This window comes from Theropithecus gelada, chromosome 2, assembly GCF_003255815.1.
Source record: "Theropithecus gelada isolate Dixy chromosome 2, Tgel_1.0, whole genome shotgun sequence".
In the NCBI taxonomy this organism is placed as follows: Eukaryota; Metazoa; Chordata; class Mammalia; order Primates; family Cercopithecidae; genus Theropithecus; species Theropithecus gelada.
The window spans coordinates 120,018,072-120,035,675 of record NC_037669.1 but is presented as its reverse complement, the minus strand read 5'-3'; the positions used below and the strand labels follow the sequence as shown (position 1 = coordinate 120,035,675).

General features: G+C 37.4%; 1 protein-coding gene across 2 annotated transcripts; it reads right to left on the bottom strand.

Annotated features, from left to right (window-relative positions):
• Nucleotides 1–254: 254 nt before the first annotated feature.
• Nucleotides 255–5,577, bottom strand: RPL22L1 (ribosomal protein L22 like 1). 2 transcript variants are annotated; one of them, XM_025376460.1, is made up of 4 exons: nt 5,486–5,577; nt 3,617–3,709; nt 3,332–3,453; nt 255–1,860 (listed from the first exon to the last, which is right to left on the bottom strand). In XM_025376460.1, exons 1-4 carry the CDS (start codon nt 5,492–5,494, stop codon nt 1,716–1,718), a joined length of 369 nt encoding a protein of 122 aa, XP_025232245.1. In that variant the 5' UTR covers nt 5,495–5,577; the 3' UTR covers nt 255–1,715. The 2 variants fall into 2 exon arrangements, with proteins under 2 accessions (XP_025232245.1, XP_025232246.1); XM_025376461.1 differs by having other exon boundaries at nt 3,617–3,706; nt 5,486–5,546.
• Nucleotides 5,578–17,604: the final 12,027 nt, after the last annotated feature.

Here is a 17,604-nt window from a genome sequence, read left to right as displayed (position 1 = left end):
AGGTCACATTACTTTCATTACTCCCATTGCTCTCAAGATGAAAACATGGACTTCAGTCCTGCATTGGCTAGCTTCTACTTTTCCAGATTATCCTCATGATCACATTTAGTCCAGAATGTACTCTGGCCAACCAGACTCCCAATGCCCTGAGAACTTCAGAAGTGCTCCCCCCTCTGTCTGGAACACCCTACTTTCCCCTTCCCAGATACTGTCTACCTTTCCTGTTCTACAAAGTGCTTATAAACTTCATTTGACTTCCCAGATGAAATTCCTTTTATTAAGCCCTCCCTTTGGTAGCAGCAAATTTGTTCGCATGTGATTTGATCAGTTTCCCTCATTATACTAACACAGCAGAGTAGGCTGGGTGTTTTTACTCACCATCACGTACATCCTCAATGCTCTGCAGCGGTGCACAGTAGTAGGTACCTGGTTAACTATTTGTGAAAAACATGAAAAATAGAAAAAATGGGGTAGAGCCAAGTTAGGAAGTTGAGTCATTCAAGAACCAAGGAGTTGCTGCACTGAGGTATTGCACGAAGATGATGGGAGCACTTAAATTTTTAGGAAAATGCATTAAAACAATTAAACTATCATTTCAAGCAATTCCCAAACCAATTAATGCATAGATTAGGTTGTAACTGTCAAGATACGTTTGGCAATACAATTCTATTGGCATCAGGACTCATCTAAGTACCTGAAGCAGTGGCAGCATCAGGCTCAGTAGTATAAAAAGGCACATCATTCTCATCTTCCCCAATCTCCTGCAGTATGGATTCTGCCAAACCATTTCGATTAGAGCTTTCAAAGGTCACTTTATTCGGGAGAAAGGGTCCATCCACTTTTAAGTTTTAATAGACAACCAACATTCCAGTGTAGGGGTAGGGGCTTTTGAGAAAGAGAAGATAGTCTGAGACAAGTTTCCAACCAAGTGAACTAATTTTTCAGACAAGGACCACAGTAGATTCAGTAGCTGAGTTGAGATTTGGTTTTGAGTTTCTGGTTCCTACAAGGTGGGCAGTGAGGGCTTTCTAATCGGCAGTTAAACATTGGTTTACAGCAAGACTCACACCCAGCGTCTTTGGGCTAACTAGAAGAGCGAATTCTGAAGCAGAAGAGTAACACAGAGCAACTTACATGAAAGAACTGCTCTAAGCACTTGAGATTACATTTACAAACTATTCAAAATGATATTTGAGACTGCCAAGACAATCATATACATTTTATACAGCTATATAAACAATTGTTCTACAGTAAGATTTCCTGGCCAGGCACGGAGGCTCACAGCTATAATCCCAGCACTTTGGGAAGCCCAGGTGGATAGATCACTTGAGGTCAGGAGTTCAAAACCAGGCTGGCCAACATGGCCAAACTCTACTAAAAGTACAAAAAATTAGTTGGGCATGGTGGTACACACCTGTAATTCCAGCTATTTGGGAAGCTGAGTCACTGCACTCCAGCCTGTGAGACACAACGAGACTGTCTAAAAAAAAGATTTCCTATATAACACTACTTTTACCTGAGTACACAAAAGATTTTGGAAATCCTGGGAAAAAAATTCTACTAGCTATAAGCCATTTAAATACTGTTGATAGAAATTATCAGATGGAAATTAAAATCATGTAAACAGCATACTCAAATAAAAGAATGAGACAAAAGTTTAAGAGTATAATATTTTTTATTCACTGATAGCAAAGCCCTGTAAGGGGAGCCTTTGCCTAGTCCTCCGACTCTGATTCATCTTCATCTTGACTAATCTGGAAGTAACGAAGTTCATAGGTCTCCTTGTCAGATGCAACCACTCGAAGCCAATCACGAAGATTGTTTTTCTTAAGGTATTTCTTGGTAAGGTATTTCAAATACCTTTAACATAAAAACATAAATTTCATTAAGAAATACAATTCCTACTATGTAAAGGTTTATTGTATGAAAAATATACATCATTTTCATCTTTTCTGTACCTAGCTTCCTCCAAAATATTTCATCCTTCCTTTCACACTATGCATTGTGCAAGACTGTTAGGGTAGCATCCTCTTGTCATACTGCCACAGCCAAATTATTTAAGCAATATGATTTTACTCTTCAAATATATTATGTGTGTGTGTATATATATGTGAAAACGTTAACACCTGCTTCACCACTATTAAGCCCCTTAACTCCCAATTCCACCCTGGCTCAAGAGGGAACCTATTAATAGGGTTAAATTCTTACTATGCTCATTAAGTCTCAACTTCTCTGAAAATTCTTAGGCCCTCTCTACATCTAATGTAATCAGAGTTGTACTTCATAGTAATTATCTGATTATCTGTAAGATCCTTGAGGACAGCTACTACATTTTTATCTCTGAATCCTTAGTGATTATAATCTCAGTTAACATGTACTGCAACCACTTTAGTCCAAGCCATCATCGTCTCTTACTGAAATCAGCTCTTATATCTTCAGTTTCCACCAGATGTATCACCCTAGTCTTTTTCAGCCACAATAAACAATTGCTTCCCCTTACACATCCCATGGCTTTCAAGATCTGCTCCCCAGACACCCTCCCACCTCATGCATTCCTCCCAAAACACTACACCCCAGACACACTGGCTTTGTTACTATTACTTTAATCCACCAGGCTTCTGGTTCATCCTGCCTGTAACAATTATCCCCCAATTGCAAGGCTCACTTCTGCATTTCATTTCCTGAACAACTTATCAACTTACCCAAAAACTTTGCAACTAGCTTTACGCCCTTACAGCACTTATCACTGCTTGATTAATTCCATTTCACTCTCTCCCTTCTCCACTAGAAGTTTCTTGGTGGTGGTTAAACTGCCTGCTTGGTTCACTGTTGAGTTACCCAGTCCTATGCTGCCCATGAAGTATTTAATATATGATGAATAAATTGAACAAATAAAAACTAGCAGCAAGATGTTAAGACTTTGCCTCTGATCAGCTACCTCTCCTGAATAAATAACTAAAACCTTAAAAAATTTTAAGAAAAGGTTTGTATCATTGAGACAATCCTCCTATGTACACATTAGACATGTTTCTTTTAACACACTCAAATACTAAAGTACTCAGCATTAAAGGTTACATACAACTTGGATTTACAGGGCCTGTAATTTACGGGACTGGGACCATGGACACAACTGCCCTATATTCTAGCAATAAATTACACTTACAACTAGAATCAGCAACTGGCACTCATTTACTGAATTTCCTATTTATGTAGGCCTTTAGTAAGCTCTTATTTATTCTTGCATATAAACAGAATACATGTAATAATTACATATTCTATGAAATATTCCAAAAACTACTATAATTTTATTAAAATTTGCAAAGGTACCAACCTTTTAGAGAACTGTTTCTCAGAAACAACTGTGATTTTATTCTTGAAGCGTTCAATGTGAACAACATTCCCGAGATTTCCAGTTTTGCCATTGACTTTAACCTTCTCCCGTAGAAATTGCTCCTATTTTAAAACAGAAAAAATGCACAACTAGGGAAGAGAACCCTAGATATTCACTAGGGAAGGTACCCTAGGAATAGAGCTTAGGTTATTATCAAATATTACATATTTAAACCACTATAAATAACTCGGATTATAAAAATGAGCCAAGTAGAATGATACTTACAAAATTTCCAGAATCAAAAATTCCATCTTCTACTGGATGAGTGAGGTCCAAATTAAACTTCCAGGTTGACCTTTTGGGCTTCTTGTCTTTCTGCTACATAAATGTGAAATAATTATGTAGCTATATAAAATAATTTATTCAATTGGTATACACAATTTTAAAGTTTGTACCAATGCAATCCGTACAATGTACGGTGAGGTTACATATACAGAAATGTAACAAAAATAAAAATTAAAAAACCCCACCGACCCCGGGATTGATGTGAACCTCTAACGAAGTCCTAATATGTTCAAGTTGTCAAAAGGTTATGGACTTTCATTGTTTTCCATACCACCGATGTTCAATTTTAAACTATCGTGCTTTACTGCCACCCCACTGCAGATGGAAATAGATTAGTAAACCTCCTAGCCCAAGCACAGTTAAGTGCCAGAGCTAGGATTCCATCCATCTATGTCTAGGAAATTCAATTCTTACGTTGTTATAGGCAAGGGAAGAGGACTTCGGTTAAAAAAAAAAAAAAAGAAAAAGAAAGAAAGAAAAAAAATTTTTAAAAACAACCAAATAAAGGCCAGGCGCGGCCCCAGCACTTTGGGAGGCTGAGGCAGGAGGATCACTTGAAGTCAGGAGTTTGAGACCAGCCTGGCCAACATGGTGAAACCCCATCTCTAGTAAAAACACAAAAATTAGCCAGGTGTGGTGATGCATGCTTGTAATCCTAGCTATTCAGAAGGCTAAGTCGGGAGGATTGCTTGAACCCAGGAAGCGGAGGTTGCAGTGAGCCTGATCATGCCACTGTACTCCGACCTGGGGGACAGACTCTGTCTCAAAAAAAAAAAAAAAAAAAAAAAGCCAACACCGTGGAACTTAAATTTTCCATATCCAAACCTTTTATACCAAGACCATATTATATGGCTACATAAGCAAAATGTTGCTGTAGCCAGTAACCATGTACATTCACTGGAACATAAACAAATCAGTATTTATCAGATGATAACCTCCAATTTAGATCCACCCAAATGGCTACCAAGTATTACACCTTAGTTTGCTTTCTCAGGTAGCACGGTAACATGTACCAAAAGAAAATCACTCAGTTGGCGCAGAAGTTAATTTGGGAGACACAAACAATTTCTGTCTAATGGAACAGATAACCCTGTAGGGTTTATGGCCATGCTGGGCATTACGCAGTTTTGTAGCTAGCCCAGCAATTTTATCCTAACTTTTTCTGTAAATTACGCATATATACCTAGCTTTTCAGATATTCTTAGGAACATTTTAACATCTTACTGGTTCCCTTACTAATGACTTAAGTACAATATCTGAAGCATGTTCATTTCACATTGCCGGAATCTAGGCTTTTACTTTTCTAAAAATTACTTCACAGAGAAGCTTCTTCCCCAACTGAAAGTTCTCAGAAACTTCCTGATGTCGGCCATCGCGGGAGCTGAGCGCCTCGGAGTTCCCTCTGGCCTGGAGCACAGGTCGTCAGACCGGCCGGATTACTCACCTTTCTCCTACCCAGTCCAGAGTGGCAAAAGCATTATCAGGCGCAAGGCAGTAAATAAATGGCTCAGATTGCAGTACCACCGGCCAATTTACAGCTGTGCCTCCCTCTTTCCCACGTGTCCAAAACCACCCATTCTAAACCATTTCCGAGCCCAGCTCCAACTCCACTAAACCGCATGGCAGATGCCAGGAGTCTCGAAAAACAATTCAGGATCCTCGCGTTTTGGTTGTGTTTCTGACCCAGCCTCTACTACTCCACTCCCTTTATCTCGACTGAGACGTCCCCACTCGACAGATGCAAGATTCGTTACAGCAAAAATCATTAAATTGCCGCACAACACTCCCACCAAGACATCGCTCACTCACCGGCGCCATTTTGCAAATCGGCCGCGCGAGCAGAGAGAAAGCTACGACCGAGCGGTCTGTATTTATACCAAAGCGTGCTGCGTCACGCGCTGAGAACGTCAGATTGTCGCCTCCAGGAAAAGAAAGCAAGAGGAGCGCGGAGGCCGGTAACCTAGGAAACCAGTGCGCGGCCCGACGCCAGTACGGAATCGGCTTTCCGCGGGCGCACGCGGGTGGCGGTGGTTGAACTGACTCCCGGGTTTCTGCTCCTGGCTGTACAAGCTGATTGATCGCAGTGGTCCCTACAGTTACCAAGTGGCTGCTCCCGGATACGGACGCACGCGAGGGATGCAGGGGTCATCTTTCACTAATCACCGGAATCCCCTTTCCAATCAGGGCAAGACAGTGTCTCAGGTTGCTTTGGGATCTCCTCTTTTATTGCAGTTATACTCCTCCAGCCAAAAAGTTATTTCTATTTGTGTTTTGTCTGTGGTCCTCGTTTTCTAAATGACTGTTGAGGGAAATCGGTTCTTCGGGGACCAGGTCCTCTGAAAAAAAAAGCATTTATATATATATATGGGCGTGGTGGCCCACACCTGTAATCCCAGCACTTTGGGAGGCCGAGACCGGAGGATCTCTTGAGCCCAGGAGTTCCTGACCACCCTTGGCAGCATAGGCATAGGGAGAATCCGTCTCTACAAACAATTTAAAAAAAATTAGCCCGGGTGGTGGTGCGCTTCTGTATTCCCAGCCACTCGGGAGCCTGAGGCAGGAACATTGCTAAACTTGGGAGGAGGAAGTTGCAATGAGTGGAGATCTGCCACTGCACTCCAGCCTGCGTGACTCTGTCTTAAAGAGAAAAACACGTAGTGCTTGCTTCCTGTTCATTCGTTTGGTATAATTTATCATGGGTTTTAGAGTTAATCCCAGGTCTCTTGATTTCTATCCAAAATGCTCCCCAGTTAAAATTCAATGAATGTTTGCTGTGACCTATCAGTATGTATAAGACATACGAAGGTGGAAGTGTCTTGCTGACAAAAGGAAAAAGTAGCTTTTGAGCTTTGAAGTATTGTAAATTGACATCAGATTAGAAGGGTGGCATGCTAAACCCCTTGAGTCTAGCAGTAATACGTTTTCGTGGAGATGAAATTATCATACCTAGGGGTAGGGGTATGGGATGGGGTGGACTTTGTTGTTAATTTGAAGAATGACCCCAGAAAGTAAGAACTGTTCATGGCCTTTATGCCAGCAAGTAGTTATCGTGGAAACTATGCTTTAATAGAGCATATGACTTGTGGAGTCTGAAGAGAGGCCCTGAATTCCTAGAAGAAATCCATTTCAACAAGATTTTTTAGTTGTCTGCCTTAAGAGCCACAATAATTACATTTCTTTTTCCAAACATTAAAGAGATAGAAGGGAGCCATTGGCATTTCCTCCTCAAGGGCTGCCTAAGCTGAGGAGCAGAAATAATTCTTATTTTGCTTGTCTTTAGCAGTCTTCCATGTCTTGACAATAAACTCCTTAAGCACTATTAAGCCATTTGTACAAAGAGGATATGAAAACATACCTGTTTCACAATAACTAGTAATCGCCAAATAACTAACTAATTAGAAACTGTAATGAGGGAAAAATATGTCAATTAGAACAAAAAAACCCCCAAAACTTAAGAATATTAACGAGAAATGTGCAGATGGGAAGACTAAAAGTTGTAAATAATTCAGTTCTTCCCAAACTGCGCGTGTGCACATGTATATAGTCACACAATGCTAGTCAATACCCCACAGTTATTTTTAAAAAATTTGACAGCTAATTAAAAAAATAATTTTAACATTTATTTTAGATTCAGAGGGTACATGTGCAGTTTTGTTACGTGAGTATATATAATGATGGTGGGGTTTGTGGTGCGATTGATCCCTTCACCCAGGTAGTGAAAATAGTACCCAATAGTTAGATTTTCAACCCTTACCCACTTCTAGTAGTCCCAGTGTCTATTTTGTAAAAATTTACTGATACATCATCATTGTATATATTTCTATATATAATATTGCATGGGATAATGTGATATTTTAATACATGGATACAATATGTAATGATCAAATCACAGTAATTTGGATATTAAACACCTCAAACATTTTTCATTTTTTTGTGTGTTGAGAACATTCCATGATGTCCATGAGTATCCAATGTTTAGTTCCCACTTATAAGTGAGAAGTACAATATTTGGTTTTCTGTTCCTGCATTAATTTACCTAGGATAATGGCCTCCAGCTGCAGCCATGTTGCTGCAAAGTACGTGATTTCGTTATTTATGGCTTGAGTTGACAGCTAATTCTAAATTACGACTCAATAAATGTCTGAAAAGAGCCAAGACACTTTAGAACAATGAAAGGGAGTGTGCCTTTCCAGCTCTTTCAATATAAGATATTGCAATAGATGATAGATATGTATTTAATATATTATAAACTTCAGTCATTGGATCTATATGATGCTGAAGCCTTAGTAAATGGATCAGTAAGCAAAAAAATACAGAAAAACTCCTCCATATGTAACAACCTTACGAATGGCTAAAATATAGTTTTATTTTTGTGTATGCATTTATTTACTTTTTAGAGACATAGTCTTGCTCTATCGCCTAGGCTGGAGTGCAGTGGCGCAATCTCAGCTCACTGCAACCTCTGTCTCCCGGGTTCAAGCAATTCTCCTGCTTCAGCCTCCCAAGTAGCTGGGATTACAGGTGCTTATCACCACGCACAGCTAATTTTTCTATTTTTAGTAGGGATTTCGCCATGTTGACCAGGCTGGTCTCAAACTCTTGGCCTCAACTGATCCGCCCACCTTGGCCTCCCAAAGTGCTGGGATTACAGGTGTGAGCCATTGTGCCTGGCCTAAAATATAGTTTTATAAATAATTTTTTAATGTATGCTTGAGCTGGTGGAAAAGTAAAATAATTTTTAGGGAGCAGAAATGACAAGCCATGATCCTACATGTTTGGAGCTTGAATTAGCTCTGCCCAGATAGCATGAAAAAGCTCCAAACTGAGTATGTAGTTTAAAGTGTGCTTGAATTGTTAACACCAGACAGAAGCAAAGGCAAATGCTCTCTGGAGAAATGCATTTTAGACTCTGGATCTTCTATTCTATTCCATTGATCTGTCTTTTCACTTGCCAGTACCTCACTGTTTTGATATACAGGCTTTGTAATATGTTTTAATTTCTGGTAATGCTAGTCCCCACTCAGCTCTGTCTTTTCAATATTTTCCTAGTGATTCTTGCACGTTCATATTTCTGTATGAACATTATTAACAACTTGTTTAACTTCATTAAAAAAACTTGGTATTTTTATTAAGACTGTATTAAAATTATAAATTAAATTAGGTAGAACTATCATCTTACTAACTAGCTATCAACCAATAATATGGAATTTGTTCAGGTCAACTCTGTCTTTTGGGAGTGATTTATAGCTTTCTTTGTATAGGCTTTGAACATTTTCCTTTCATTATGTCTTCTAATTGGTTATTATTTGTATATATGAAACTATTTATTTTTGCATGTTAATTTTATTTCCTGCTACCTTGATGGACAACTTTATTGTTTGAGTTAGCTTTATCATTGATTATCTGGGATTTTCCAGATATACTATCAGATCATCTGAAAACAGAAAATAGTCTTATTTTTTCTTTTATTCTTAAAATTTTAATACGTCTATTTTCTATTGTCGCCTTGTACTGGCTAATACTTCCAAAACAATAGGGGTCAAGATATTGAGCATTCTTGTCTAGTTCTTGACCTTAGTGAGACTGCCTTCAGCATTTCTCCACCACGGAAAAGGCTAGCTTTTGGAATTTTATGCAAAGACACACACACATATATATGCACATGTCTATACATATGTATACACACATACATAGCGGTTAGGTGTACCATGTTAACATATATAAACATAAATACATTTACATCAAATAAGTATTCATACATCTCTATTTTCTTTTTTTTTTTTTTTTTTGAGACGGAGTCTCGCTCTGTCGCCCAGGCTGGAGTGCAGTGGCCGGATCTCAGCTCACTGCAAGCTCCGCCTCTTGGGTTTACGCCATTCTCCTGCCTCAGCCTCCCGAGTAGCTGGGACTATAGGCGCCCGCCACCTCGCCCGGCTAGTTTTTTTTGTATTTTTTAGTAGAGACAGGGTTTCACCGTGTTAGCCAGGATGGTCTCGATCTCCTGACCTTGTGATCCGCCTGTCTCGGCCTCCCAAAGTGCTGGGATTACAGGCTTGAGCCACCGCCCCCGGCCTACATCTCTATTTTCTAAAGAGATTTTTTAAGAATGGATCTTGTTTTACCTAATTTTTTTTCAGCATTTATGCAGAAAATCATGTTTTTTCAATTATTTTGTTTATTTGAAACAGATCTTGCTCTGTCACCCAGGGTGGAGTGCAGGCGCAGTCACAGCTCACTGTAGCCTCCACCCCCTGGGCTCCAGTGATCATCCCACCTCAGCCTCCTGAGTAGCTGAGACTACTGGTGCGCTCCACCACACCTGGCTAATTGTATTTTTTTTGTAGAGACGGGGTTTCGCTATGTTGCCCAAGTTGATCTCAAATCCTGGGCTCAAGCCATCCATCCGTTTCGGATTACAGGTGTGAGCCACCATGCCCGGCCTTATTTTTTCCCTTTATACCTATTAATATAGTAAATGCTATGAAAAGATTTCCCAATATATTAATATATGTCCTATGATAGTGAGCTATATTAATAGATTTTCTAATATTGAACCATTCTTATATTTCTGATAGACACTGGTGTATTACTTTCTTCATGTGGTGTTTGAGTCTAAAAACTAGTATTATATTAGGATTTTTGCTTCAATATATTTTTTGTTATTTTTAACAGGTTTAGGATCAAATTATACTTGCTTCATAAAAAGAATTTAGATTATTTTCCCTATTCTGAAACATTGTACATAACGTTAGCACCATATGGTCTCTAAAAGTTTGGTAAAATTCTCCTGTGAAACCATTTGGACCCCGTTTTGTTTGGTTGGTTTCTTTGTGGGAACAGCAACCCCAGCTTGGTTTCTTTGTGGGACAGTTTCTTGACAACTTTCTGTAGTTCTATTAAAATTACAGTTTAAGCTTTCTGTCTTTACTGAGGTCAATTTTAATAACCATATTTTCCTAAGAAACTGTATCATCTAGGTTTTCAAATTTATGTGCATAGATTTGCAGAGTTTTGTTTTATTTTTATTTCCTCTACATTATCAGTGATTCCTTCTTGTCATTTCCCATTTTTGCATTTGTGCTTTCTTCATGTTTATTAAATAATAGCTAATGATCAATCTATTTTAATTTTTCCAATAACTAGAATTTTAATCTATTTGCTATTTTTCTTATTCATCTCATTAATTTCTGCTTTTGTTATTGTTACTTCCTCCTGTGTGCTTCCTTTTGGTTTATTTTTCTAGCTGTTTGATTTACTATTTATTTATGTTCATTCTGTCATTTTTATTTATATAGATGGTAGGGCAATGAATTTTCCTCTGATAATACTTTTACATAGATTCTGATATATAGTATTTTCATTATCTTTCAGGAATTCCTTAATTTTTGTATTTCCCTTTTCATTGTACACTGCATAATAGGTTTTAAATTTCTAGTTAGAAAGACCTTTTTATTTTCTAGTTTGTTTTTAATTTCACTTGGGACTGGTAACACAGTGTTTTTAATATTTCTGCTTTATAGAAGCTACTGCTGTTTTCTTTATGCTCTAAATGCCCTTTTTTTGTGTCAAAGTTCTATTTGCCTTGGAAAGAAAATCTCTAACATCAGGATGGTAATATTTGATATATGTGCAACAGATTTACCTCATTGATTGTATAGCAATTAAAATGAGCTACAGTGACAGCCACATTAAGTGAAACTCACATAATTATGAAGGAAAAATGCAGACACACCATGAATGTTAGTCGATGAACTTCTCCATTAGAATCTGTTGGGGATCTGCTGGGCCTTTTTGGCTTTCTTGGGCACTAGACTACAAGTCATTGTGGTCCTGGGAAGTGTCCCTGGGTGTAGCCAAAAATTATTTTAACTGGATTCAGAAAAAAAAAAAAAAAAAAAAACCTCTCAAATTGGACAATGGATTGATATAACCTTGTAGGTAGGTCCTTTTGAACCAATACACACCCAGTGGTTGTAACTGATATGACTACAAGTATTGTGGGAAACAGATATTGTAAGTTCCCAGTGGAGTGAATAATTTAGACAGGTAGTATGGTTTCCAAATATGCGGTTCCATAGAAGGGCATTCTATTTGGATAGAATGTTTAATGATTTAATGATGGGGGGATGGGGGAAGGATAAGATGCAGGTAAATTGTAAGAGACACAACTCATAATTAGCCCTTTTCAGTCTTCTTTTTCCCTCCTATGCCTCCCTCTGGGTAACTGGGCTACCGAATTTGCAAGTGGCAAAAAGGAGTGGGGATAGAGGCTAGAAGACCTTAACTGGTACTTCTTTTACTGCCCAACTTTGCATTGTGGATCTGGTAGATTATGGGTATTTGTAATGATCATAGATACAAGGTGACAACTGCCATGGTATCTCTGGCATGGCTCACATGTCAGGAAGCAAGAGGGATGTTCTAGAATGGTACAGTGTATAAGGAAGAAACCACTGAGCCACCTAGAAATGAACATGTCCAGTTGGTGTGGATTAGACACGGTGAGGACTGGCAAAAGGGTGAAGCGTTTGCTTCAGGGAATTATCGCACCACTCATGTTGTGGAAAGGGAACAGCAACTCCAGCTTGTAGGAAAGAAACACCTCAGACCCTGGGAAATCAGGGGTGAGGGAAGTAGCATTGCCCTCTCTTACATTAAATATCTCTGGAAGGACACATAGGAAGGGGATGAAGAGAGGAAAATGTCTTTAGTCTTTTGTACCTGCTGAGTGACTATTTTATATAGTTTAAAAAACATTAAACATTTAAAAATAACACTGTACCTAAACCTCAAACTAATATTTAGAAATTAATAGTCCCAGCCATAATGCTAGGGCACTACATGAGGACCTAGAATATAAAAGTACTCAATAAAAACAAGTTAGATTTTCTTTTAAAGTGACATACACTTAAGTCATACAATTTTCGGGTATGAAATTGTTTTAAAGATGTAGATATACAAGAATAGTGCAAGCTGTTAACTTTATTTTTATTTAATACAACTGATGAAATTAACAGACAAATATATTTTAATAATATAACAAAGCTATTATTGTTAGGGTATTATCTACATTTTAAGGTTTTTTAAGTCAAAGACTTAACATCTGAATTTTAACTATTTTTGAAATGTAAAATGCACAATTAGTAATACCCATACTACATATCTTAGAATTTTAAAGTTTTAGTGAAAACATTTGAGTCTCTGCAAGTAAAAGCAATAGTTCTCCTGTATCTAAGAAAAAAAATGTATTACTAAAAAAGTGCCACTAGATTTAGACAATGCTAAACTGTTTCCTTTTTGGGGAGGAGGACAAAGTACATAATAGTATAGAACTAGTCATTTTCATTATACTAGTATAGAACTAGTAATTTGCATTATGCTTTGTAACAAGCACAAGAGTGCTTATTTATAGTAGATATTAACCACAATAAATAACTCCTCAAAAAAGATCACAGCTATGATGGGTGACAAGCTGTTCAGTCATTGCTGAAAATAGTCCAGAGTTTTTTAAAAAGTGCAATCTTGATCTGAGATAAACTTAAGTCTACCAATACCAAGAAATAGTTTTAGGGACTTCATATAAATACAGTAACCTGTCTTTTTTTTCTTTTGTAAAATAGGTTTCTACCTGTTCTAAGGAGGGGAATAGTGGTAGATAGCAAAGTTTGGCAACAAGTATGTTTCTAGCAGGTGAAAGCCTGGTATCCATTCTATAAGATGCATCTTTTTTTTTTTTTTGAGACGGAGTCTCGCAAGATGCATCTTTTACGGAAAGAAAGCATGCTTATTAGATGTATACAGTACTTTTCAGGCACTTGACCTCACTTGGTAGCTAAGTTGGTGTTCAGATGTTTGTTTAATGGAAAAACATTAAATTACATATTGGCTTCAAGCCATGTTCCCATAGAACATCTGTGTTTCATAAGCTAAATCCAAATGTTCCCTGCTAAAATCAAATAATGATGCCATATACCCAATTCAGAGAAAAAATTTAATAGATTAAATAGATTGAATTGTCTCAATTTTTAAGGTTTTCCGCTATAAATTTTTCTTAAATCTTTGTTGCCTGTTACTTGTCTGAATGTTAGCAGAAAAAAGGCTCGACAACTGTGAAATACTATGCCTAAATGACATTAAAATGAGAACTGCTGATCAGTACAATACACTGTTCATGGAAATATGCTTATATTTTCACTCTTACACTGCTTAAGAGCCATATTTTCTCATAGTAAATGTGTTCCTAGTTCATATTATAGAATTCAGTATGTAAACATTTCAATGTACCCAAAAGAGCATTATGAATTTATCTATTATCCCTAACTACGTTTGGTGAACTTCTACATAAATGCCTGGCTCCAAAACTATCTTTGGGGTCCATGCCAAAGGAATGCTTTCGGATATAATCTAAGGATAGGATTCTAAGATGAGACTGCCAAATTCTATTCTAAAATGAAAAAATATGGCAAGATTCCGGTATGGATGCCACTGTTTCCATTTTTTTCTTGACTATTTAGCATGTAGTGTAAGTGTGTTGACATTAAGGATTTTTTTATATGCATGTATCACGGTATTACAATTTGGGAAAATTCTGCAATATATTTTCAGGCAATTGGCTTTAAAATAATGAAGCTTCAGCTTTTAGCACAAACAGCCCTGAGAACAATGCATTCATATTACAGCTCAACTAGAAATAATCGAATTGAGAAACCTTAAAGTACAAAAACAAGTTCTGGAAAAGTTGTAAATTAAAAAAAAAAAAAAAAGTTACCAACAGTTGAGGCACCACCAGACAATACTTTTAAGAGTTGGGAGTTTGGAAAAAAGAACTAACATACAAAGCTATGTGCGTACATGTGCACATGCAAATTGTGTTGTAATGAAAAATTGTGTCTCCAAATTTTACAGCCTAATCATTTTATTGCAGTGTCTCCTATTATAGATATCATGCTCTGACTGCAGGAGAGTTTTGGTAATTAACAGAAAGCGCTGGTACAGAGACTTGTATCACTAAGGGAAACAGAGTCAAGAGCTTGGTTAGCAACAATTTCTTCAAGTGACTGACAGCCCCTGGAAGGGAGCCTGAAAAAAACATCATAATTATGTTTATGATGCAAATGCTAAGTCAAAGTAGCAATGATATGATCTATGTGGTAGCAAATAAGGTATAACAAAGTCTTCACAGTATAAATAAAATGTTCTAAAAAGAAACAAATATTCAACCTGTTAATAAATTGGTAAAATGTATACAGATAAAAATGGCTTATCATTGTACAATCTATCAACATGACAGTCCACATTCTATACATGGTAACTCATGATTTTTAACATTTGCTACAAAGTACAACAAATATTAGGAATCAACTTTAACATTGCTGATGTCTAAAAAGAATGAAGTCACTTCTGTTCTATGTTTAAAAATACATGTTCCCTACTTCCTTTTAATATAATTTATAAAGCTTTACTAAATGAAATATTTTGTTCTAGAGAGATATCTATTGACTTATGTGAAAATAAAGTCCCATATCTTTAAAATCTATACTTATATATCAAGAGTATTTACACTTCATATATTACTTAAAATGAAAATATTTATGCATAAACAGCTTTTGCCATTCAAAGTATGAAGATAGAGATGCATTATTATAATTTGTACACCCTTAATTTGTACACAATTGAAAATATATGTGAAATTTTACAAGTTAGGAAGAACAGGGGCATGCTAATCGAGAGTTAATACTAAATCATAACACCAGCATGGTTAAGAGGGGCCACAGGAATGACCTGCAAGCAGCACAGATTAATAATTTTCTGGAATTCCTATGAGTTACAATGCCAACCAGTAGCAATGAAGATACACATTGCAGAGTACTAAGAAACTAGAGCAGTATGTAGTAGGTACTTAAATAGAATACTGGAAAGAATGTAGCCTAATTTTAATTGTGCTTTAGATGGGCAAACGCTAAAATGTTATACTAAAAACGACTAACTACAACCTCACTATTTCTTGTGTTTTAGAAATTTCCTCTTTGCATTTCTCTTAAAGTATCTTGCTTCTTCCCCAAATGTGTTTGCTGAGGCTAAGACAAGATTTAAAAGTATGTACAAATTAAGCAACTAAAACTTGGGATCTTCTGTTACTAATGCTATTACCAGTCACTGATTAGATCAGTTACATCATCATATATGATATACTTTCCTTCAGAAGATAGGAACAAAGCACTTTTTAGAGGTCAAGGCATGATGGGAGAAGTCTAAGAGCCAGTCTTGGAGAATTAAGGTATTTCTGAGATAGTGATTTTGTTCTGTGTTTTGCTCCAATATGATGATTGTTACTGAGTCAAAGGTCCTCACAAACCCTGTGATAATGTCTAAAATTCTGGAAATAATATACATATGACTCAAAAGATTAAATAGAAATGCAGTGGTATCACCTAAAATACCTTTTAAAATAATTCAGTTTATAGAATTATTTATTACTTATATTTCACACCAGCAACTGAATTAAGTCACACAACAATCAGAAAAAAATGCATATACTTAAAATAAGTTAAATAATAATATTCATATAAAGTAATGTTGCTTCCATGATTCACTTTCAATTCACTTTAGAACAAAAAGGACATAAAATTAACAAAAATTCCAAATCAATTTAAGGAATTCTCAGTTTTTGTTTAATAAATACATTAATGTCAAAAAATCTACTTAAAAATGGTTGGAAATGGGCCAGGTGTGGTGGCTCATGCTTGTAATCCCAGCACTTTGGGAGGCTGAGACAGGCGGATCACCTGAGGTCAGGAGTTCAAGACCAGCCTAGACAACATGGTGAAAACCCCGTCTCTACTAAAAAAATACAAAAAAATTTAGCTGGGTGTGGTAGTGCACACCTGTAGTCCCAGCTACTTGGGAGGCTGAGGCAGGAGAATTACTGGAACCCAGGAGGCAGAGGTTACAGTGAGCTGAGATGGCACCACTGCACTGCAGCCTGGCTGACAGAGTGAGACTCAGTTTCAAAAAAAAAAAAAAAAAAAAAAAAAGAAAAGAAAAAGTTGGAAAGGAGTATTTACTGATAAATAGTAGTATTTATTCAACATGGTTGGAAAACAAGCATTGCATAGTATCCTGTAAAGCAGATCACTCCCTTTATATGTTGGGGGCAAAGTTAAAAGCAAAAGCAACTGAAAAGCAACTTTTCATTTTTATACTGACTTACCAAGTCCTCACATAAAAATGTATAGATTTAATGAACCCTCTCTGCCACTGTCTTTTGTGTCTTCCTTATAATCTTACTTGCTAACTTTCACCCAACAGTTCAGTGCCCTTCTGCCAACCATAAGAAGGGACTAAACCCACCATCTAAGGTTACATCAAGTTTGCCAACAATTTGATAAATAGTATGACCAAAGTAATTACGTGGTTGCATGTGGCCGCCAAAATAACTGCCACTTTTGGATAACATGATTTTTGTTTAAGGATTTGTGTTTCGGTGGCTCAAGCCTGTAATCCCAGCACTTTGGGAGGCCGAGACGGGCGGATCACGAGGTCAGGAGATCGAGACCATCCTGGCTAACACGGTGAAACCCCGTCTCTACTAAAAAATACAAAAAATACAATGAACTAATTTTGCCGGGCGCGGTGGCTCAAGCCTGTAATCCCAGCACTTTGGGAGGCCGAGGCGGGCGGATCACAAGGTCAGGAGATCGAGACCATCCTGGCTAACACGGTGAAACCCCGTCTCTACTAAAAACACAAAAAAGTAGCCGGGCGAGGTGGCGGGCGCCTGTAGTCCCAGCTACTCGGGAGGCTGAGGCAGGAGAATGGCGTAAACCCAGGAGGCGGAGCTTGCAGTGAGCTGAGATCGCGCCACTGCACTCCAGCCTGGGGGACAGAGCAAGACTCCGTCTCAAAAAAAAAAAAAAAAAAAAAAAAAA

Excerpts from the sequence above, each read along its gene's own strand:
- RPL22L1 (XM_025376460.1), bottom strand. Across the intron at positions 3,454-3,616 it reads TTTTTGATTCTGGAAATTTT|GAGCAATTTCTACGGGAGAA; the intron begins GTAAGTATCATT and ends GTTTTAAAATAG. Across the intron at positions 1,861-3,331 it reads GAGAAACAGTTCTCTAAAAG|GTATTTGAAATACCTTACCA; the intron begins GTTGGTACCTTT and ends TTTATGTTAAAG.